The sequence below is a fragment of the Meleagris gallopavo genome, chromosome 20 (genome assembly GCF_905368555.1).
Source record: "Meleagris gallopavo chromosome 20, MGAL_WU_HG_1.1, whole genome shotgun sequence".
NCBI classification, from domain to species: domain Eukaryota; kingdom Metazoa; phylum Chordata; class Aves; order Galliformes; family Phasianidae; genus Meleagris; species Meleagris gallopavo.
Genome location: NC_139423.1, coordinates 10,701,976 through 10,722,266, shown reverse-complemented (window position 1 = coordinate 10,722,266; position 20,291 = coordinate 10,701,976). Strand labels below are relative to the sequence as shown.

General features: G+C 46.1%; 2 protein-coding genes across 6 annotated transcripts; both read right to left on the bottom strand.

The window, feature by feature from the left end:
• Positions 1 to 343: 343 nt before the first annotated feature.
• TSEN54 (tRNA splicing endonuclease subunit 54) lies at positions 344 to 9,384 on the bottom strand. 5 transcript variants are annotated; one of them, XM_085239836.1, is made up of 11 exons: positions 9,274 to 9,384; positions 8,993 to 9,127; positions 8,188 to 8,251; positions 7,966 to 8,049; positions 6,718 to 6,816; positions 6,366 to 6,418; positions 5,921 to 6,019; positions 4,159 to 4,805; positions 3,452 to 3,584; positions 2,718 to 2,834; positions 344 to 1,671 (listed from the first exon to the last, which is right to left on the bottom strand). In XM_085239836.1, the coding sequence occupies exons 1-11, from the start codon at positions 9,300 to 9,302 to the stop codon at positions 1,521 to 1,523; spliced, it is 1,611 nt and encodes a 536-aa protein (XP_085095962.1). In that variant the 5' UTR covers positions 9,303 to 9,384; the 3' UTR covers positions 344 to 1,520. The 5 variants fall into 5 exon arrangements, 4 of the variants coding, with proteins under 4 accessions (XP_085095962.1, XP_003211668.1, XP_085095963.1 ...); XM_003211620.5 differs by having other exon boundaries at positions 3,524 to 3,584; XM_085239837.1 differs by having other exon boundaries at positions 9,211 to 9,328.
• A 4,920-nt stretch (positions 9,385 to 14,304) lies between these two features.
• On the bottom strand, positions 14,305 to 18,596 carry LOC100543795 (melanin-concentrating hormone receptor 1). The gene is made up of 2 exons (XM_010721669.3): positions 18,539 to 18,596; positions 14,305 to 15,398 (listed from the first exon to the last, which is right to left on the bottom strand). The coding sequence occupies exons 1-2, from the start codon at positions 18,594 to 18,596 to the stop codon at positions 14,353 to 14,355; spliced, it is 1,104 nt and encodes a 367-aa protein (XP_010719971.1). The 3' UTR covers positions 14,305 to 14,352.
• Between the last annotated feature and the right edge of the window lie 1,695 nt (positions 18,597 to 20,291).

Genomic DNA, 20,291 nt, shown 5'->3' with positions numbered 1-20,291 from the left:
GTGCATGAATGACACAGGAACAAGCACGGTGCTTGCAGCAGATTGCTGCCACTCTGGGCTACAGTACTTACGACTGCACAGGAGGAAGATCACAAGGTGTTGTGTGCCAACAGGAACTGCATGGGGAAGCAGGCTCCTCCAGCTCTGAGTCATACTGCCCTCCTAGGAACAAGGAAGTAGGATCCAAACACAGGCGTAGGAGTTACACAGCCTCATGGTTACAGGACTATGAGCAGGCATTCACTCAGTGGTGCTACTAGGAGCCCAGCAGTTTCCCCAAAGTATCTCTCTGTGTAATTCACATTTTGGAGGAAGTTCAAGAACCAGACTGAGGAGCCTGCACTGTTGGAAAAGGTTCTTTATTGCTTAAACTTCTTCCCACCTCCAAAAGGAACTAAAAAATTATCACATAAGATACATCTAAAACAGCTGCTATTACACTTCTAAAGAACCTAGATACTGAACACAGCTGGGCTCAGCACCCACTAAGCAGACTTTCTGGCATCTGACACTGGTACTTTTGCATAGAGGCTAAAGCAAATTTGGTACCCGGGTATGATGGAGGAATGCTCACACGATAAGGCCTTGAAAGCAACAATGTCCTTGGTTTGGAGCACAACAGCCACAGGCCTGGAAGGCTCAGAAGTTATTTCTACCTTCTTTCTCTACTCAGGGATCTCTCACTTGAGAAACACAGACAAGGATCCACAGCCAGAAAAGAGGACATCAGGTTAAAACAGGGGCTGCAGTGAAGCCATGCTAAGACTAACAGATACAGCATGCCAATACTGGTGGTATAACTCTAATATGGCATAATATTAGAGCCAAATATGGCATAATGTACAGCCAAAATACATCTCAGCCCAACTGCAACAGCAGGAGGCTGGGCACCATCTGCGGTGTTCTGGGGTCTTCTGCAGTCTCTGAGTAATGAGATAGTGTGGAAGGTACTAAGTTTCCAGCTCTCAAGTGCCTGAAAACTTTTATCAGGGTGGCTGAATTTTATGGCTGTTTCATTTTCAACTATTGGATAAGATTCTGATCTGTTGGAGCAACTGAATGACAGAGGCTCAGGACACCACCACTGATATGATCGGCTTTTTCTGCCCTTGGCTGATGACTCCAATTGCTCAGCTGGCCTAGCATGGTGGTTCCTAGAATATAACAAGGGCTTTACAGTGGTAGAGTGCTTTCTAATGGTCCACAGATCAGCCATGACACAGGAAAGGCAGACTAGTGGTCCAGAAGATGAGAAAGCTGGAGAACCAACACTTTCAAGAACAAAGCAGTGTGTACTCCAGTCCAGAAATGCCCAGCTAAGCCATTGTTTTCAATGCATTTTGCTGTCGTGCATGAGCCAACTCCCATTTGGGTGAAACCTCTAACAGCAAATACAGTGCGACCACCCAAAGTAACATCTGGTTACCACGGGCTCTATTTTCTGTAATATTTCACTAATCAAGAAAGCAAATCCTGAGTGAAGATCATTCCTTCACCCCACGCCATTTAAGTTAATGTCTTCAGTAATTAGCATCAACTGGCAGCTTGAATTCCTTTAGCGAGTAGAAGGCAATTTCTCCATGGTCTGCCAGAGCAAAGACCACTGGGACGTCCCCACTCTGATATGTGACCTGCTTCAAAGCCCGAAGGGATGGGACTTGCTCATCAAAGCTGTAGAGAGGAAAAACAGCCCATTGCTCTCACAGCAAGAATATATAAACAAATTTGTTCTGGTCAGCAAAAAGCAGCTCCTTCTGGTCTTAGTTGCTAGTAAACCTCTCCATCCTTTTCAAACAAAGCAGGAAGCTGCCAACCCCCAAGAAGGTTGTTGTAAGTCAGGAACTGGAAGCTGTCAAATCCTTTGCCAAAAAACAAAAGCATCTGCACAATTCTCCACACTGTACCTATGAGATGCAGCTCACAGGGCTGCTGGCAAGTTGCCAACCCAATGTAATCTTAACACCTTTGTGCTTGGAAGATCTTTAGGCTACTTGGATCAACACCTGTTTGTTTTTTTTTTCACCCTTCTTTTAATTCTACAGAACTTGCTCATGGATGGAAGTATTTATGCAGCAAGGATCATCCCACTTGCCAATGACAGAGTCTTTTGTCAAACTGCACCACTGCCTTCCTTCCTGTCTACTACAGCTGCAGAGTGGAAGAGGGACAGTTTTAATATACCAAAATTAAGATACTAGACTGGGGACAGAACTCTGTACCTACCCACAGAATTTAAGTATTAGATTCTGGATCGAGCAAGAAAGGGAAACACCTATCTTCTGTTTGTGCTGATTTTAAAACTACACATGGCAAAGACTAAAATATCAAACTCATAGCCCTGGGCTTGCTCTGGGGAAGTGCACTGCTGCAGAAAGCTACAAGGAATCAGCACTGGCTGAAGATTCAGCTACCTCAGAAAACTGAGCTAGCTCTAGGGGAGTTTCACACACACTGCTTATGTAACTGTGGCTTCTTGTTCCTGACTCCAGTAACACTTACAGAAAGTAACAGATGACTAGATATGGGGTGTTGGTTGAGTGCAAGAACTGCACTAAAAAAAAAAAAAAAAAAAAAAAACACACACCAAAAACTTGAGTAGGATCATCCTCCTAAGGGAGGCATTCTGATGAACTATAAAGCTCAAAAAATCCTGGGTCATTCACAAATCATTAGGACTTACTGCAAACTTCAAATCACAGCATAAGACCCATGGATACCTTTGAACACACATCCTGACATATGGCTTCCCAGGGTTTGTCTTCTTAAACTTGGCCACAGCATCTGCTTGATACACGTTGAAGTCTATCTTGATACTCTCCAAGTCCTCTTGTAGCCTACAGGAGAGGGAAAACATGCACATACTTAAGGGTTCAAAGTATTGCAGGGTAAAGATGCTGCAGATAAAGAAAGAATAAAAGCTCTAGAAGCCTAGCTAGTTTGAGTGCTTTGAAAGGCTTCTCTTCTCAAGGGACTGAACCTCAGACTGTTGTAGTTACTTTCTAGATCTTCTACTTTCTGTAATCAGATCAGAGCAAGCTGCCACTTGCCTCTCATTGCAATCCCTTACAAAAGGTACCATCAGCAGATACAGAAGCAAAGAGCTGCTTTATCCTACTGAAACAACACACAGCCAATCAACTGTTCAAGCAGAAGCAGAAATCCCAGAGCCTAGACTTTACGACCCTTGCAGCAGGGATGGCAGCACATTCCAGAGATAAGTTGCAGGTAAAACCCAACCAAACCTCTTGAGGAGATCACCTGGCTGGCGTGCAGAAAGGGAACAATGAGAAAAAGAGAACAACCCCAACATTATAATTAGCCTGGAATGCCTCATCTCTGTTACTGCAGCCCTGGCCCTGACCCAGTGCTTCATAGAAATGCCAGCCACTCACTACAGATGCAACAGAATCCCAGATAGCTCCTGAGCTGCTGTTGTGAGCATCTCACTGACCTCACAAGCAGGGACAGTAACAAGACAGCCCAGCCGTAGACCCTACCAGCTACAGGCTGGCTGGGTACTAACCGGGAGGCTCCATCCAGTATGTGGGAGGGCTGCAGCACACTGATCTGCTGGCGGACTGCAGCTGGAGGGAGGAAGAACAGGAAAGAATCAGACCAGCTACTTCTGTCCCAGGGCAATCCAAGCAGTCAACCACTCCAACCCATGAAAGTCTTCCTCCTCCGACAAATGGCTGGCAGCACTGTCACCAGAGTCACCACGGGATACTTCAAAAGACTTCCTCACCTCCTCCCAGCATGCAGCCCTGAACATCCTGCGAGTGCTATGCAACTTGCTGGCCCTGATTGCTTAATAGTCCAGCATGAAGGACTGAAATACAGCAAGATATGGAGAATGGATTAGAAGACCTCCCAAGGCCCTGTCATACTGACATTTGAGTGGGCTACAGAAAATTACAGAAAGAAACAGAAAGGCAAGACGACAAGCTTTCTTCTCTCTCCCCTATCCATGCTCAGCTCATCTGTGCCTGCTTTGCCTAGGCCTTCAAAACCAGATTTTTCTTCTCAAAGCGCTACTCCCCGAAACTGATACTTAGTGTCTCCAGGTCATCCCTTTTGCTGCTGCATAAACAAGCCTCTGGTAGAGCTGCAGCAGGCTGAGTGTCTCTGTGTCCTTGGGTAGTCTCCCATAGCCCCTACCGAATGAGGTAGCTTCCTCTGGCTGCAGAAGTGGTGTGACAGCTTGGCCCCACAGATGCGGTGGTTGTCTCCAAACTCTCTGCTGGCTCCTCCATCTCAAAAGAGCTTTGTATTCCTGCCAATTGATGCAGCACCTCACCTCCCTGTCAAAATTGATACTGCTCTTGTACTTGCTTTCCTTTTCCTGCTGCTCCCTTTCCTTCTGTAACAGCTTCTCCTGTTTTTGGTTGACGCGTCTGCACCAGGATGCTGCATCGACCTCCCTCCCTGGCACATTTTCTGGCAAAAGCTTGTTGTCAGGTGAGGGCAGATGTATACATGGCTGATCTGGGGCCACATTTGGCAAGAAGATCGTAGTAAAATCCCAGCGTGGCGCATGGGTGCCAGTGCTGCTCGCCTTCTGGTCTCCAGTTCCCAGACTCCAGGAGGGGCCTGGGACATTCTTTCGTCCTGTATCAAGAGGAACTGAGTTTGATGTGACAGACTGCTCCTCTCCATTGCCAGTATCCAATTCCTTCAGCTGCTCTGACAATGGCTTCTCATCCAAGGGAACACAACTGAGTTCTCCACAGTCGTGTCCGCCTTTTTCACAGGTCCCTTCAGCTTTTGGAAGGTCCTCAGATACCTTATGTTTCTTCTCACGTGATCTGAAGACAGAAACAGCAGCATAAAAACCATTAAGGGTTAGTGTTGATATATTATTCCTTTTAAATCCTGCTTTCTCCAATGTAATAGCAAGAATGCACTCTGCTGTGCCTGAAGGAAGGATGGCAAGGGTGTCAGGACCTTCCAGACAGATCTGCAAACCCCTGCCTACAACCTCATGTCTGGAAGGAAGATGTATGCTTAACAGAAGAAGAAAAACCCCACAATCAAACAGGCCAAAACCAAACAGAGAATGCCAGAAGAAGAATAAACACCTCAGCAGCCCTGCATGAGGTTTGACTTCCGCATTCAAGAGAATCTCAACCTGGATTTGCATACACGTTCTCAACCGACCCTACAGCCTCCACACATCCTGTATGCTGAGCCACACACTTCCATGCAAACACTATGGACATCAGTTGAACTGAGCAGACCTCAGATACCAGCACTAGGCACAAACATTTCTGTCAGTATCTCTTACTGGTCCCTGGCACCAGTCCCTGGCTTACAGAAAAGATGGAACAGTTCTGAAACAAGCAGTTTTATCTCCCAGTTCCAAAAACTTCACAGCTCTTTAGGCATTGATTTATTTAATAACAGGAAGGAACCTGCAGATCAGTATCTTCCTCCCTGTTTTGTTTTTTTTTTTTTTGTTTTTTTTTTTAAAGATGATGCCACCTACTGGAAATTTTCATAATTATAATAGCAAAATTAATCATTATGTTAGCTTCTCCTTGCATTTTTGACAACTTCTAGAGCTGATATACAAGGATCACAACCCAACTACATCCTTTGCTGTGCAATCATAACATGCAAACTCCAACAAGGAGGAATAAAATGTGCAAAATGGACACGGTGATCTCTGGTCCCTCTAAAAAAGAGAGAGAGAAGACACCTGCCACATTTCTTCTGCACTGATCTCTCTCCCCTTCCATTCTGACGTCACTCCATTTGGGAAACTTAGCAGCATCACATTAGCCCTGGATGACATACAGACGTGACAGAAGAGAACACTGCAAAGCGTTCACAAATAGCACTGCAGTCCTTATGAATGTCAACACACAAAGTTAGCAGGGTCTGGGAGAGCATGGAAGGCAGCTTTGGGCCACATTCTTACCCAGGGCTGGAACTCCTCCTCCTTTTGTGATGGTGTTTCCCAGAGCTCTTGCAACGACTTTCCAGGTTTAGTTGCCTCTCGCAGGAAGACAGGACAGTGCTGAAAGGAGACACCAACAGAGAATGAGAGAATGGCAGGGTAGAGAAAATACTCTTTTGCTCAATCCCCAGAAAACAGCAGCAAAGAACTTTTCTTCCAGGAAGAAGAAATTCACAAGAATGACTAAAGTCGCCATAAATTCACGTCACATTTCATATTAGCAGTAACCTCCTCACAAGGAAAGAGGAAGAAAGGGTAGGGTGTCACTTTTAGCCTTTAATCCTCCCAAGACACAGAACACAGGGTCAAAGTCCTCTTCTCGTTTGTTCCATGAGAGCTGCAGAGTAGGCACAGGGCTGCTAAAGGTCTTCAGAGAGGAGAAAGCAACATGGAAAGAGCAGATTACCTGGGGTTGAATCTCAGTACAATATAGCCCAACTGCTTCAAGTGGCTGAACACCTTGGAGTGAAGGAAAACAAGAAGGTTAAGTGTCTGCTCTATCACCAAAGAATTTTCCTCACTTCTGCTGCAACTACGTAAACAGTGTACTGCATGGACAGAGGAAAAAAAACTCTAAGGTTAGGAGCTAGAGCAAAGATAGGGAAACAGGAAGTGATTATCTGGAAGAAGATGAGTGGGGGTGGCGGGGGAACTCAGAACGATTCCCCTTCCTGTCTACTCTGTCCCTGGGAAAGGTCATGTGGCAAAGGCTGGGCTCGGCTCCCTGCTTTCATCCTCTGCTGAAGCTCCCAACACACCTGGTAATGTAGCAGGCTCATCGCCTCCTGGGACAGCAGAATTTCATAGGCTTCCTGAACTGACATGGGCACATCTTTGTAAAAGAGCTGAAGAGAGCCCTGTTGGGATAAAGACTCACGTTTAGAGGATCACAGGGAACAAATCTATGCAAGGTGATACAGCATCTTGTCACTGGGTCCTGACAGCTAGACCTAGCACCATCCTTGCCTTCCCAAGCCCTTCCTGGATTACCACCTACAGTCCCTCCTCAACACTACGGTTTTAGCAGCGAGGTAAGAAGTTCTCATCCAAAGCTGTCAGCTCCTGTCCCAGCACTACCTCTTAATACCACTGCCTCTGCTCAACTGTTGAAATATAATTGTTTTGGGAGATAGCTTCCTTTAATTTTGAATATCTCAGTGATTCAGGACACAGCACAACCACAAAACACTTAGTACTAGCAACATGGAGAAAGCTGAGAAAGGGGAATTGAAGGCATCCTCAGATACTACCAGTTGGTGGTTCCTTAAACATTTACTGCAGCCTCAACCCCAGAAGTAAATTTCCCTAGGCAATAACAATAACAAAAAAGAGGCTATGCCTCTTTTTCCAAGAATAAGCAAACAAAAAACATGTAGCTGGTCTTCTCTGCTTCTGGGATGGATCCTGTACTTGCAATTGATTTTTTTTTTTTTTTTTTTTTTTTAAGGTCTATTGTCAAACTGACAAAGGCAAAAAATCCACCCAGCTACTGCAATAAAGACTTAATATCGTTAGATGCCCATAATCTGATTAAAGGCAAAAGAGCTCCCCTTTAGATTGGTCCACCTAAGCCACTGGTAACAGCTGTCTGTGAAAAAAAAAAAACCAGAGTTAGTACTACTTTACTAACAGTAACGCGGATAATCCAGACACTTTCCCAGTCTCTACCATCATATCTGATGTATGAGTGGGATAAAGATAATACCAGCTGGATAAACTGGCTACTGACACAACTGACACATCCTATCAATAGCACAAAGCCTGCTTTAGAATGCAATAGATGAACTCACGGCCTGGAAATCAACACTGCCATCAGCAAACCGGCTAAGAGACAACACTTTGAGAACCAGACATTTATCAACTGCTCGATTTGCAGTAACAACCAACACACATTAACTGACTTTCGACTTGAGTCAAAAGGAGAGTAAACGTCCAGCTACTACAGCTCCTTCAGCCATTCCTGAAGAGCCCCAATGCTCCCATCCATGCATAGGTAGCCTACTTACACACTCCAGCAAGTACAGAGCCTCCTCAGGCAGCAGACACTGTTTGCCACGCTCTGAGAACCCCATAGTGTGCCAGAACTTCCCCTGCAACAGAAGCACAAAAACTATGATGGACTTTGGCTGTTCACTGCTGACAACCATGCTCACTCCCATTTCAAGAAGCAAAAGAAGGAGTTGCCAGCAGGAGATGATGGTACTGAGTACACTCTGCAGCAGACTCACCGCAGGGGACTCCAGCTCCACAATGCCCTGTTCTGGCTTCCACACGGCTTTCACCAGATTCTCCCTGAGAAGGTTAAAAATTAGGTTTTTTTTTTTTAATTACCAGCATGTTTTATAATCAGCCATGATCAACTCCTGTTCTAGCAATTTAACAAGGTCAAACAACAGCAAGCTTTCAGGTAGCATTTTTACAGCGTAAAGCTTGAGAAAGCTGCCATTTTTTGCATCTAGCAATACCGGGTGACGATTTTATCATTGCCCATTAGTTAAGAGCACCTCCAGGCAACACCCAAATGTCAGTCCATACTGCAGCATACTGCTGGAAACACAGCTACATGCTTAGTACCTTAATTTCCCTGTGTCAGGGGCTGTTATTTGAAAGGAACCTTAACCTTCCCAACCTCCTTCCCATTCTGAGAACCTGCATTGCTGCTCCAGGCACATGTTTATGGATATGCAGTGGAAGACAACTCACTCAGCGTTGCCTGAAAGCCACCACTCTGAAAGCCTGTGCATCTTTGTGCAAAGGGTTTCTGCCACTTAACAATAACAGAAAAACTGTTGCCACATGACTGCAGAATTGCCAGGTAGCTGCAGAGAGCTCCCAAGAAACCATGAGTTCCAGAGTACAGCAGAAGCCACCAGAACTGATGCATAAGGAGCTCCAAGAGCTGCCTGAGGCGCAGCACCGCTGACATGCAGCCTGCAGGCCCACCCAATAGCACCGAGGGGCTGTGAGGACCCATCCAAGTCGGCTATGCCACCCACTGCCGTTTGGACCCAAGCTCGAGGCCCAGAGACTTACGGCCGCTCCACACGCTCCTCAGCCAGCTGCCGCCACTGCTCCTCCAGGCACAACCGCAGACGTTCGTCCTGCTCGGCGGAGCCGTCGGGCGCGAACTCTTTCTGGCCGCAGGAGCGCCGAGGGGCCCTATTCCGCCTATGGGGAAGGAGAAAGGAAACGGCTAAAGAGCAGCAGCACCAACCCAAACGCAACCGCCACCACTAAACCATCAACTTTACCATCCTCGCCTCAACCACTGGAGCTGCACTTTTAAGGCCTTTCCCGCCCTCGCTGCCCCCTACCTCAGGCGACGCGAGCAGCCCGCCTCCATGGCTGCACACCGCAGGACGCCCCTTCCGCCCGCTGCGGGGCCCTAGCGCCGGCGGAGCACTATGAGAGCTTAGCACGCCCCCTAGCGGCTCGGAGGGCAGTCAGACTCTGGAACAGACGCAGTGCGGGCTCTGAAGCCGTTCGCCGGCGGTGAGCGTGGAACTGTACACCAAATTAGCCGAAAAACAGTTGGAAAAGCTGGCGAGTCAAATTAAAGACGGGAAATCGCTATCTAATACCCTCGAAAAAGTAGTTAAATTTCATACCAATTAAAATAAACTTAGAACATCTTTGAAATTACTTCCTGAAACCTGCACACTGTTAATTATACTTGAAAAGTCAAGGAATCATGGACCAAATCCAAACTTTGTCTTACCTCAGTGATGCACTGTTCTAGACTGGGACAAATGCTGACCTCTGAAAATAATCGTCGAAGTTTTTCTCATTTTCTCAGTGTGCCTTAGCATGCTGTGGGTTGCTTGAGAAGATTGTCAATCTTGCACTGGGATGGCTGCCTTGAGGTAAAGGAGCCTTGCTGTTTGAAGTTCAAGGCTACAGATTATGCTTTTTGTTCAAGTTTCATAACTTCTCTGCGAGGTGTTTGTACTCCCTGGGTGTTTTGAAATGTCTTCCCAGGGCTTTGGTCTGGGAAACTTAGTTTTTGCTAAGCTATACATGAAAGGAGTTGCCTGCTAAGGAAATGCCTTGGAGTCAGAGACAAGAGACAGTATAAGTCTTTGACTTGTGCTGGGGTCTGGGAAGGAGGAAATAGTGTTTAAAGCAAGAAACTGAGAGACCAAGGTTCTGCTCTGCACTTTCTGATTAGTGTTAGAAGCTTTAGGTTCTTCCTCACCTGTGCTGGGTACCCCAGGCTTAACATCAGCAGCAAATGTTAAAGCACTTGCTGTGGAGGTATGTTGCAAAATTCACATGTGTAAAGTAGCCCTGAGGCACCAATGAGTATTGCATGCATCAGATTCTGCCACACATTCAAGGATTGTCCTGTATTATTTTTTTCCAAATAGCCAAGCTGCTCCCATCCCCATCATGTTGCTATTTAATATTGACATAAGGTAGTAGCCTGCTCCCATGCTTGGGGCTGCTGTGTATGCTTGTCTAACAGTGAGGCAGCTGGGGAGAGCTTCTGGCTGCTTTGGGGGATAGTTCATATCCTGCTGCTCTTTGTCATCCTGGTGGCACTGAGTATCATAAGAGCAGTTGGCAGGTGCTTCTGATCTGGAGCTGTGAGAGTTGTGCTCGGTCCCTAATGGTTACTGGAACCCAGTAAACCTCATGAGGTACTTCAGCCTCCTTCAAACACCAGAGCTGAGACCTTAGCGTGTATAGTGGAAATGCAAACAGTGATTGAGCACCTGGTGGGAAGGCATGGCCAACCCAAAGGAACTCAAGTGCATGCAATGTACCTGGGTGACTGGAAGGGATGGAGCCAGGATCCAACCCTTCCCAGACCTCATTTAAATGATGGCAGTGGAGGCAAGGGCATTTTGGTAGAGATTCCTCCATATCTGAGGCCTTCTGAAGGTAAGCAGCTTTTGTCCTTTGTTTCTGTGCCTATACCTGTTGCACTTGGGCTTGTACTCACTTCTGACCAAAGACTTTGCTACTCTGCTGTCATTGCTGTGTTTTCCATTGTGTTACAGCATTACAGCACAAAGTTTAATAGCAGGTGTCATTTCTAATATTCTCCTGTCACGAGGGTCTATGTTTCTTCTCAAAGGTTTTCCCTTCATTAGAGCAGATGTCTCTGTTCAGATGCTTTCAAATGCCTTATGTCACCTGGAAGCACCAAATGACTCCCATCTCCCCAATTAGAAATGGAGGCTCTAGGTGAGAACCCCTCATTAGTTAGCAACTCCTCTGTGTCCTGCCTTTTCCCTGCAGTGTGTCCCCTCCCTGACCATGCAGCAGAAAGGCTGTAGGAGGAGTGTGAGTGAACAGATGCATTTCTCTGTTCTCATGGATGCAAGCAGAAAATGGTGTTTCTGTGTGGCCCCAGCAACAGGTAGGAGTAATGTGAAGCAAGTGAACTGGGAACAATCTGAACTTATGTGGCTTGTCTTCCACCAGTGAGTCTGTTGAATGAAATTCAATTAGCAAGCAGGGAAGACTGGTAAAACACTATTAGTCAGATTCTAACTGACTCCCGAGGGCCAGTGAGTCACTCCTCCCCACCTGGCAGTATACACCTGCTCTTCATCATGGTTACCCAGTTGTCATGGGCAGGGTTAGCTGTACAGAAGCTTCAGGCGGAAATCAGTTTTTGAGGAAGGATGTCACTAACCTGCTACCTGGCAGGGCTTTGGGACCTCAATTCCAGCTTTCCCTTAGGGGTGCAACAGTGGAGCAGGCAGGATTAGATTTTATTGCCATATGCCCACAGTTTGAAAGTGGGGATGAGAATAGTGGGTTAACTGGTGAGATTAAGCCAGGAAGTGAACCCTGCAAGCACAGCCAAAGTTGATATTTGTTGATAGCTCAGGAAGTAGAAGTAAATAAACTAGGCGGTATGCCCCTTATGGGAATTGATTAAGAGCACAGCTGTGACATGGGTTTCAGTGACACCTCAAAGGATGAGGAGGGGAACAGGAGTGGGGGAGAATAAACCCATCTGTCATCTTGCTGTCTGATGGTAGCTAGCAAACACATAGGGAAAGTGTTAGTGAAAAGAGCCAAGGAAGTGTATCTCATCCAGCATGGCAAGCTCTCAAACCAAGCAATTAGCCTGAAAGGGTTCTTTCCACCACGTGTTGTGATGGTGGTTTTATTTAGATTTGGTCTTTTCTTGTGCTCCTAGCTGCTTAGTTGGATTTCCTTTAGTTCCTATCAAGCAGAGGAGACAAAGGGCTGCATGTGAGATGTGGGAGTGCAGGAAAACATAATGTGTTATTTCTGTGCTTTTCTCACCATGCTTTTCACAGACTGCAGCAGCCCTTCAGACTGCCTATCTGCATGAGGAGCTGTAGGGCTTTTTTTCCTATTAAATAGAGCAGTTCTTTGTTTTCTGTCTCCGCAATTAGCAACAAAGTCACTGGGATGGGGGCAGGAGGTGTTGCATAACAAATATGAACAGAAGAGTGGACAAAGGAATAAATCTGGATACATATCAGAACACTGATAGACTCCAAGTTAACAGAATCTGCTTTGAAATGTAGGGTATTTGATGCCAATCATGCCAAAATGGCATCAGGGAGAAATTTCTTGCGGTGAAGAAACTCAGCTTGCGGTGGTGCTGAGTTCTGGGGCAGATTGCCAGGAGAGCTGGGACTGGATGTGGTCAGGCTTGGAGGGCTTGAGCCCTTAAAGGTGGCCCTTGTATGAGGGAATGGTAATGGTGGGATCTTGTGTCTGTTTGGGACATTTTGACTCATAACTCACAACCTTGGTAGAGACCCTCCGTTAGAGCAACTTGGACACTGGTGACTCTTCAGTTGGAAGGGTTTTTGTCCTCCCTCATAAATGTGAAGAAAATCCCAGTAATTAAACCCCCATTCTCCTGGCTTCTCTGATGTCAGATCTTATCTACATGAAGATTTCACCCTAGAAAGGTGACAGTGTGTTGTGCCTTGACTTCCATGTGGTGAGGTCTGGAAAAGACCTTTCCCACAAAGACCCTTCCTTGCATTGCACCAGCTGGTCCTGGCCTCCTTTCTTGATTAGCCCACTGTGTCCACTGATTTTTGAGCATGAAGCTTGACCGCACCACGTCAGACTGACTCATTCAAGGTGAGAATAAACTGGTTGAATCATAAACACCTTTACTGTAAACAAGATAACATCTTTAATGTGCTGCTTTAAGAGCTCAGACAATGAAACCGTTTTTCCCTTCCCTCATACTTTCCTAATTGCTGGTATTAAGAGAGGGGGAAAAAATGCCCATCCTTCTCCACCTTGTACAGAAAAAAGTCTCAGTCATCCCTTTGCCTTCTGTGTAGGAGAAAGTTAACACAACAGCTTCGCTAGTCTTGTGAGCAAGTCTGCACTGGCACAAACTTGCATTCCTTGACCTTTGCTCTCTTCAGGCAGAATATTGACCAAAGAAGTCCCATGAAAACCAGCATAGGTGAGAATTCCTGGCATTTAAGATGTGGCAAAGATTTTTAAGATCATAGTTTGCAAGCTCTGTATGTGTCTATCTGGCTTTGAGGTCCAGGAAAAGAGGGTGGAAAACTAACAAAAATACCACACAGTCATAGGTGTGGATGGGCTTCTGAGGTGGGCAGAGTCTGGAATGGAAGAACACAGCTCTGTTTAACAAATATTCATTAACTTAAAAATCACCTCTCTGCATCTGATGACAAAAGTGCTAGTGTTTCACACCAGCCTGCTATGATCACTAGAGGTGAGTGAATTGCTGTACTCTGTTGTGTAGAATGGAGTATTAGCTGCACTTAAATGTGTGCAAGTGTAATAAGTGTACATTAAGTACACTTGTAAGCTTAGAAAGTCCTATGCAGGTAACAGTCCAGATGAATAAGAGTGAATTTCTGTTATGGTTGTATTGTTGGTGGCTGGCAGCATGAAACCGTAAGTGTAGTAATATAATTCTGTGCTATGTGATACTTTTCATGCAACTTTACATGAAATTAATCTGCATGCTTTTTAGCCATGTTTAAAGCCCTTTGGCAGGAGTTCCCCAATAGCCATGCAGACTGCAAGACACGAGAGCAGCATGAGGAACTGGCAGTGTGAAAATAGGCTCAGCATGATAAGCAACAAATCTGGTGTTAGCAGCAGTATTTCTGAGAATTGTTTGCAGTTCTTTGATGCTGTACAACTGCTATCTGCCTGATTTTACTTGAAATATTTAGGATTAGCATCAAATTTATCCAGCTCTTGAAGATACCTTGGTTGCCAAACAGGAAAGGACATTGGAAGTGGCTATTGCTGGAACAGAATGCCAACCAGCAGACCTGAGCGCCTGCCCTCTTGAGTGTAGAAGCCAGCAGCTTCACAAAGAGCTGCCTGGGGCTGCTGATCCTCCACAGATTTACAGATTAAAAGGCTTTCTGCTGTGATTACTTCAGTGTCGCCTAGTGAATAGCAACAATTGCAGGCAGTGAGTGTGGGGAGTCCTCTGGAAGTGGAGTCTGCTGAGTGGATTCTGAAGCCAGTTTTAGGCATATGCTGGCATCTGTCATGCTGTTGTTGTTGGCAGAGCTGCTGTTGTGATGTGGCACTTTTGAAGGGCAGATGGCTACTAAGAACTGGCGCTTGAAGGTCTCGCTGAGGGCAATGTAGAGAAAGGGGCTGAGGCAGCTGTTGGCATAGCCCAAGCTAATGGCAAAATTGTAGGCATAAAAGAAAGCCATGGATGGGGTATCAATGCCAAGGTGAACCAGCTGGAGGATGTAGAAAGGAGCCCAGCAAATGAAAAAGGCAGAGCAGATAGCAACTGCCATGCGGGTGACTTTCTTGGTACGGATCTGGAGATTCCGTTGGGGCAGTGGGACCACAGTGGTGGTTATGTGCTGCAGGATCTTGAAGTAGACCACACAGATCACTATCAATGGCATGGCAAATGCCAGCATGAACTGGTAGAGAGTGAACCAGTAGATATCAGTCTCTGGGTTGGGAAGCAAGAGAGCACAGCGAACAGTCCCATCTGCCAGAGGCATAAGGCCTGCATACATCCACACAGGAATGACAGTCAGGAAGGAGAGGAGCCACACTAAGCAGATAACTAGAGCTGCAACGCATGGGGTCCGGACATAGGTGGATTTCAGAGGATAGACAGTTGCCAGGTAACGGTCCAGGGTCATCACTGTAAGAATGTTGGTGCTGGTGATCTGACTGTTGTTGTCCAGGGCGGTGATGATGGTGCACAGGGTTGCTCCGAAGTACCATGAGCCATTGCCTAGGAGTTGGTGGATGAGGAAGGGCATGCCCAAGAGGAAGAGGAGATCCACGATGGAGAGGTTGAAGATGAAAATGTCAGGCACAGTCTGGTTATGCTTCAGCTTCTTCTTCTTGACAATAGTGTAAATGACAATGAGGTTCCCCACAATGCCCAGGAAACAGATGATGCTGAAGAGACTGGGCATGATCACAGTGGTATATGGTGCTGGTTTCTCTGCTACTGCCAAAACAAACCAAAATCCTAAGTGCAATCCAGAAACAATCTCTTAGTATTTGTGCTTGCCCTATCTTGCAGCTGGATCCCTCCCAAAGATGTGGTTTGGAGCACCCTCTGCTGCACTTGGAGAGGCTTAGCTGTGAATGTAATACCTCCTCCTCTGCTGTGCAGTGCATGTAACACCCCACACCCCACCCCAAATCTTTTTGTCTGTGTAGGCGTCCTTCATCTCTCCAGAAATACTTCTGTCATTTTCTGGAACTCCCTAGATTTTGTTGGGGCTAACAACAGGCTGGTATTCTACTCTTGCAATTGTCTGACAGGGAATTGATAGTGGGAATATTGGGTGTCCAGCCTTTTATGTTTTTGGTTTTTTTTTTTTTTTTTTTTTTTTTTTTTTTTTTTTTTGGAAGGAGTGGGTGAGGCATCTTTGCAAATCAGAAGCAAACACCTACTGGTGCCAAAACCCCAGTATATTTAACACTAGATCTGTTGTTTGACATCTTCAGCTTGTCTGCTGGGTAGTTTGTCAATTGTTCAATATGAGGCAAAGTTCATTGACCATGCTAGGACATAACTGATGCTTATCCACATTGTGGAATCTGTGACTGTACCTGGCTACGTCCTAGCTCTGTCAGGATCAGGACGGAGCACATCTGCTTCCTGTCTCCCTTCCCTGCCTCTCTCTCTTTCTGTAGTTTCGGTGTAGAAGAAATCCTAGTGTGTGGAACAGGCAGGGTTTGGAGCGTGCTTCAGTATAGTCCTTCCTTTTGCACCTAGAAGGAGCAAAAGCATGGCTTAAAGCTGCTCTCTGGCTCCTAGATGCAGGTAGATTTCCAAGGCAAAATTGTTGCCTGATAGATTATTGGCAATGATACTTTAAAGTGGGAAGCCTGAACATAATCAAATTCATGTTCTCCTTGTCACTGACTAGAGTTTTAAATCACATTTTGAAGCTACATGCCTGTAGTGCCAAACAACAGCAGTTTCTGTTGTTAGGTTCTAAGGCATTCCGCAAGTTTCATGTGCGCTGTGTGATAGACTCTTAAATCAGCCTTCTCAGCTCATTTCATCTCATTACTCCTTTCCTATGGGACCTTTTTTTTGTGTGTGTATTTTGGCTGTCACAGAGATATGCCTAACAGCTCCTAAGCCTAGACTGCACTTGTCTTTCATTGAACTGTGGATTATTCAGAATGATACTGATTGGAATTGCTTTTCAGTTTCTTAACTACTGGTCTTCTCAGCCTATTCCTGTAGAATAAGGGAGGTTGTCTCCTCATGCATAACTGAGAAATACTGTAAATTAGATTAAGTGACAGATAATCACAAAACATTCTCAGACAAAGTGGTGTCTGTTTGCCAGATGGCATACGCTGGCTAACATCTAGAATTCTTGAGTACAAATCTCTGCAGATTTGCTTTAGTGTCACTGAGAAGCTTCACTGAACTGGCAAGATAACTGAAACTGTGTTGCTGCCTGGCCAATGGCTGGAGAGTTATGTGTCACCAATATGTACTACCTTTGTCTGCCTGGGAGTATGGTGTGAGTTACTGTTGTCTTTTTCTGGTAGTAAGATGCAGTCAGCTTAGGCATAAGCAAGGCCAGAATGCAGTAAAGCGGGGGCTGTGTCACTTTATCTGGAAGCTTTTATGAGATGATAAAACAGGTAGCAAGGAACAAAGCAGAACTGCCAGGGGCCTGAGGTACAGGTGCAGAGAAGAACCTGATCTGGTCGATAAAGCAGTAAGCTTCCTCAGGGCCATATAGGAGCTTTAGTGGTCCCTGTTCTTCCTGGCTGATCTTTGATGCAAGGAAATACTCAATTTAAGTGGCTGTAAATAAAGTAGTGTTATCAGCATCCAACTTGAGACCTGATACTTAGTCTCCAGCATCCAGCTTGTGTATTTCCTGAACTTTCAAACAGATTTCTCACCTCCTTAATGCTGGAAGATGGAAGATTAGAGACTGGAAAATGACTGTGGTCCTGCTGTTCTGTGTCTAGCTGTTATGAGCTGTGCTCTCCTTTCTTTTAGCCTAAAACTTTGTTACTAGTGCACTGGAAATGGATTATATGGTTGAAATGTAAAAGCTGCTTGTTTAGCTGAAAACTGGGACAAAACATGATTTTTCTGCGGTGTAATCAATAGAGTGCTCATGGTTACCTTTGTAATATTTTGAATGAACTCAGCCGGTCTTTGAGTGAAGTATGCACAAGCCCAAAGGCTTTGTGTGAGGTGTGGTTTGTATAGTGCTGTAGCACTCTGTCTGATGCTATTTGTACAAGCAGGAGGTACAAGTTTTGTTAGCTGGAAGCTGGAGTTCATGTGTGTTTTGTGGAATGGAGTTAGAAGTGTGTGACTACCAAATTCCCAAAAGTTACCCCTTGTCTCAAGAACACAGGTTTTAGAAATGGTTGAATCTGATTTTTCAATGATGATTTTGTGCAAACCCAAGTGGCTGAACTTGTATACAAAAAGAGTTACTTCTAGGCCTTGATTTGTCCTTGCCTGCAGATCTGTGGCTGCCCTGTTATTCCTGAAAAGTCACAGTGCAGTCCCCTCTGGGAACTCAGTGAGAACGAGCCTGGATTGTAGTCTTGAATCATGCCCAAATGTGCAGCAATCTAATCTTTAAAGCATCTCAGAAGATAGCACCTAAAACGTGCTCTTATGCAATATAGAAGATGTTGAGCATGAAAAATCGTTTGTTAAACACTTCAGTTGTACTGTAAAGAGTACTGCCTTACTGCCCCTACACAATTTTGTTTGACAACACTGATAACATGCACAGGGTAGTAGACTGGGGGGGCTCTCTCCTTCCTGCCCCAGTGACTTTTTACATTCTTTGTCTTGCTCTTCTCCCCATCTGCCAGGGCGTGTTCCTCTCCATCCTCAGCACTAGGACCCCAGCGGCTGCTCGTCGTAGCCCACCTCCCCCTGGGCCCCGCTGTCGGCGGAGCTCGGGCACTGCGACTCCCGGGAGCGCCCCGTGGCGGGGCCCGGAGCTGTCCGCCCGCAGGTGCTGAAGGTACAGCAGATAGGCCACGGGAGCGCTGGGGCTGTGCCCTTGCTCCTGGCCCCTGCCCTTTGGGCCCCCTGGCCAGTCAGTCCCCGGCAGAACACCCCGCAGCCCAGCTCACCTGAGCCGTTCCGAGCCTCCAACGTAGAGAAATTGCGCAAAGAGCTGATGGGGGCCATGGCAATTAGCCCCGGGGGCTGAGGTTCTTCTCAAAGATGGCCAAGTTGCCTCCAGGGATCCGTGGCGGCGTTGGGGTGGGTCCCACAGCCAGGGTTGAGCGGGGTGTGGGAGGCAGCAGCGGAGTCTGAGGCTTGGCTGTGCTCTGCTTGCTGGCTCCAGCACTGCCGAGCTTGAAACAGGTGCTGACATCAAGGAGCAGCTGACTGGCAGCCACTTCAGCTAAAAGCATCCCTCTGTTGCTATCGGGTAGGAGGGGATGCTGGGAGAGAGGGAGCGGAGGGGCACTGCCTCCGTGGAGTTGCAGCCAGCGCCCTTTTGCGTCATTTTCCCCAGGTCCCCTGATGTACAGCTGGGATTTGCACCTTCCCAATTATAATCAACTTTCTCTCACTGTTATCAGTAGGAGATAAGAGCTATGTTTTTCCTTTTATGTATCTCCACTCTCTTGCTTTTGCTATGGATTTTTCTCTTGACTCAATGTTCTTTTCATTCCTGAGTCACAATCCTGTCCCCACTAGTGGGGCTGGGGGATATCAAGGTGCCAAATCACCCACTGGAAGGCATTGCTTTGGTCATCTGACTCCTCTAACTCAAGTTCCAGATACTTACCTTGTAATTAATTCTCTGCTGTATTTCTTGTCATAGCTCATTTGCGTCCTAGTTCAGAAATTAGCTAAACAGTTATTTAAACTCTTGTTATCCATGCTGGATTTCTAGTTAATTAGCACACAGTGGACTTTTATCCAAAGCTTGATGACCACCTCTCCCTGCAGGCTAGACCTCCTCCTGCTGTAAGATCTGAGCTGTCTGGTCAGTCCTAGCTAATTCCAGTCCCATGCTGCTAACTTGAGGTTTTAGTCTTCAGCTTCTACCTATTCTGGCTACTGAGAGTGAGCCAAAGTCCAAGACAGCAGCTTTATGTGGTTTTATTTTCATTGTTGAATATTAGAGGACCCCAGAGATGAAGCACAGCCAAAAGCAAGGAAAGGACCAAGCAGAGCTTGCCCTGTGATGAGGAAGCAGAGTGGCTTGCAGGCTGTCTGTGACCAGCATGCATAACTCAGGGCTGCGGATGTGCTCTCAGCAAACACAGATCCTGCTGCAGAAGCTAAAAGGTTGCAGGCAGTACTCAGTGTGTCAGTCAGAAACAGTCAGGAGCTCCAAGAGAGGCAAGTCCAACTGCAGGATGTGGTGTTGGTTGTATTGCTTCTTTTCTTATGAAAACAGACATTAGCATGAGGAAGAGGCAGCTGTAACTTGAACTCCTTCTGAACCTGAATAGGGGGAAAAAAATCCCAAAAACTTGAGCTCACATCTGTAGCTTGTGGATAAGTGTGCTCAAGAGGAGAGAAAGAGGCTGTTCTACATGAAATGATGGGAGGACTAACCAAGACTAGAGGTTGCCCAACACCCAAATTATTGCTCTGCTACCCTTTTCAAAGAGGATGATGATGCTGTTGAACTTGAAAGTGGATATTGCGGATCTGGGATGAATTAAAATTGGAAAGTCTGAGAGGTTTAAGTCAGAGAGATGAGAGAAACTTCAGTGGAAAGAGCTGTTGCATGAAACTGCAAATCCAACCACAAGGATTTATGATAAAGCTATTAAAAAAAAAAAAAAAAAAAAAAAAAAAAAGGTGATGTTTTATAACCAGTTATTGCAATCCTGCCATCTGATTCTGAGCAGGGAGAGG

What these genes read in the sequence shown, in the direction of transcription:
- TSEN54 (XM_085239836.1), bottom strand. Translation starts at nt 9,302, where the DNA reads ATGGAGGCGGGCTGCTCGCGTCGCCTGAG. An exon ending in AGAGGAAGCTACCTCATTCG is followed by an intron (nt 3,585 to 4,158) that starts GTAGGGGCTATG and finishes TCCTCCCTCCAG; the next exon opens with CTGCAGTCCGCCAGCAGATC. An exon ending in TTACTGTCCCTGCTTGTGAG is followed by an intron (nt 2,835 to 3,451) that starts GTCAGTGAGATG and finishes CCTCTCCTGTAG; the next exon opens with GCTACAAGAGGACTTGGAGA.
- LOC100543795 (XM_010721669.3), bottom strand. Translation starts at nt 18,596, where the DNA reads ATGGCCCCCATCAGCTCTTTGCGCAATTTCTCTACGTTGGAGGCTCGG. An exon ending in GGAGGCTCGGAACGGCTCAG is followed by an intron (nt 15,399 to 18,538) that starts GTGAGCTGGGCT and finishes TTGTTTTGGCAG; the next exon opens with TAGCAGAGAAACCAGCACCA.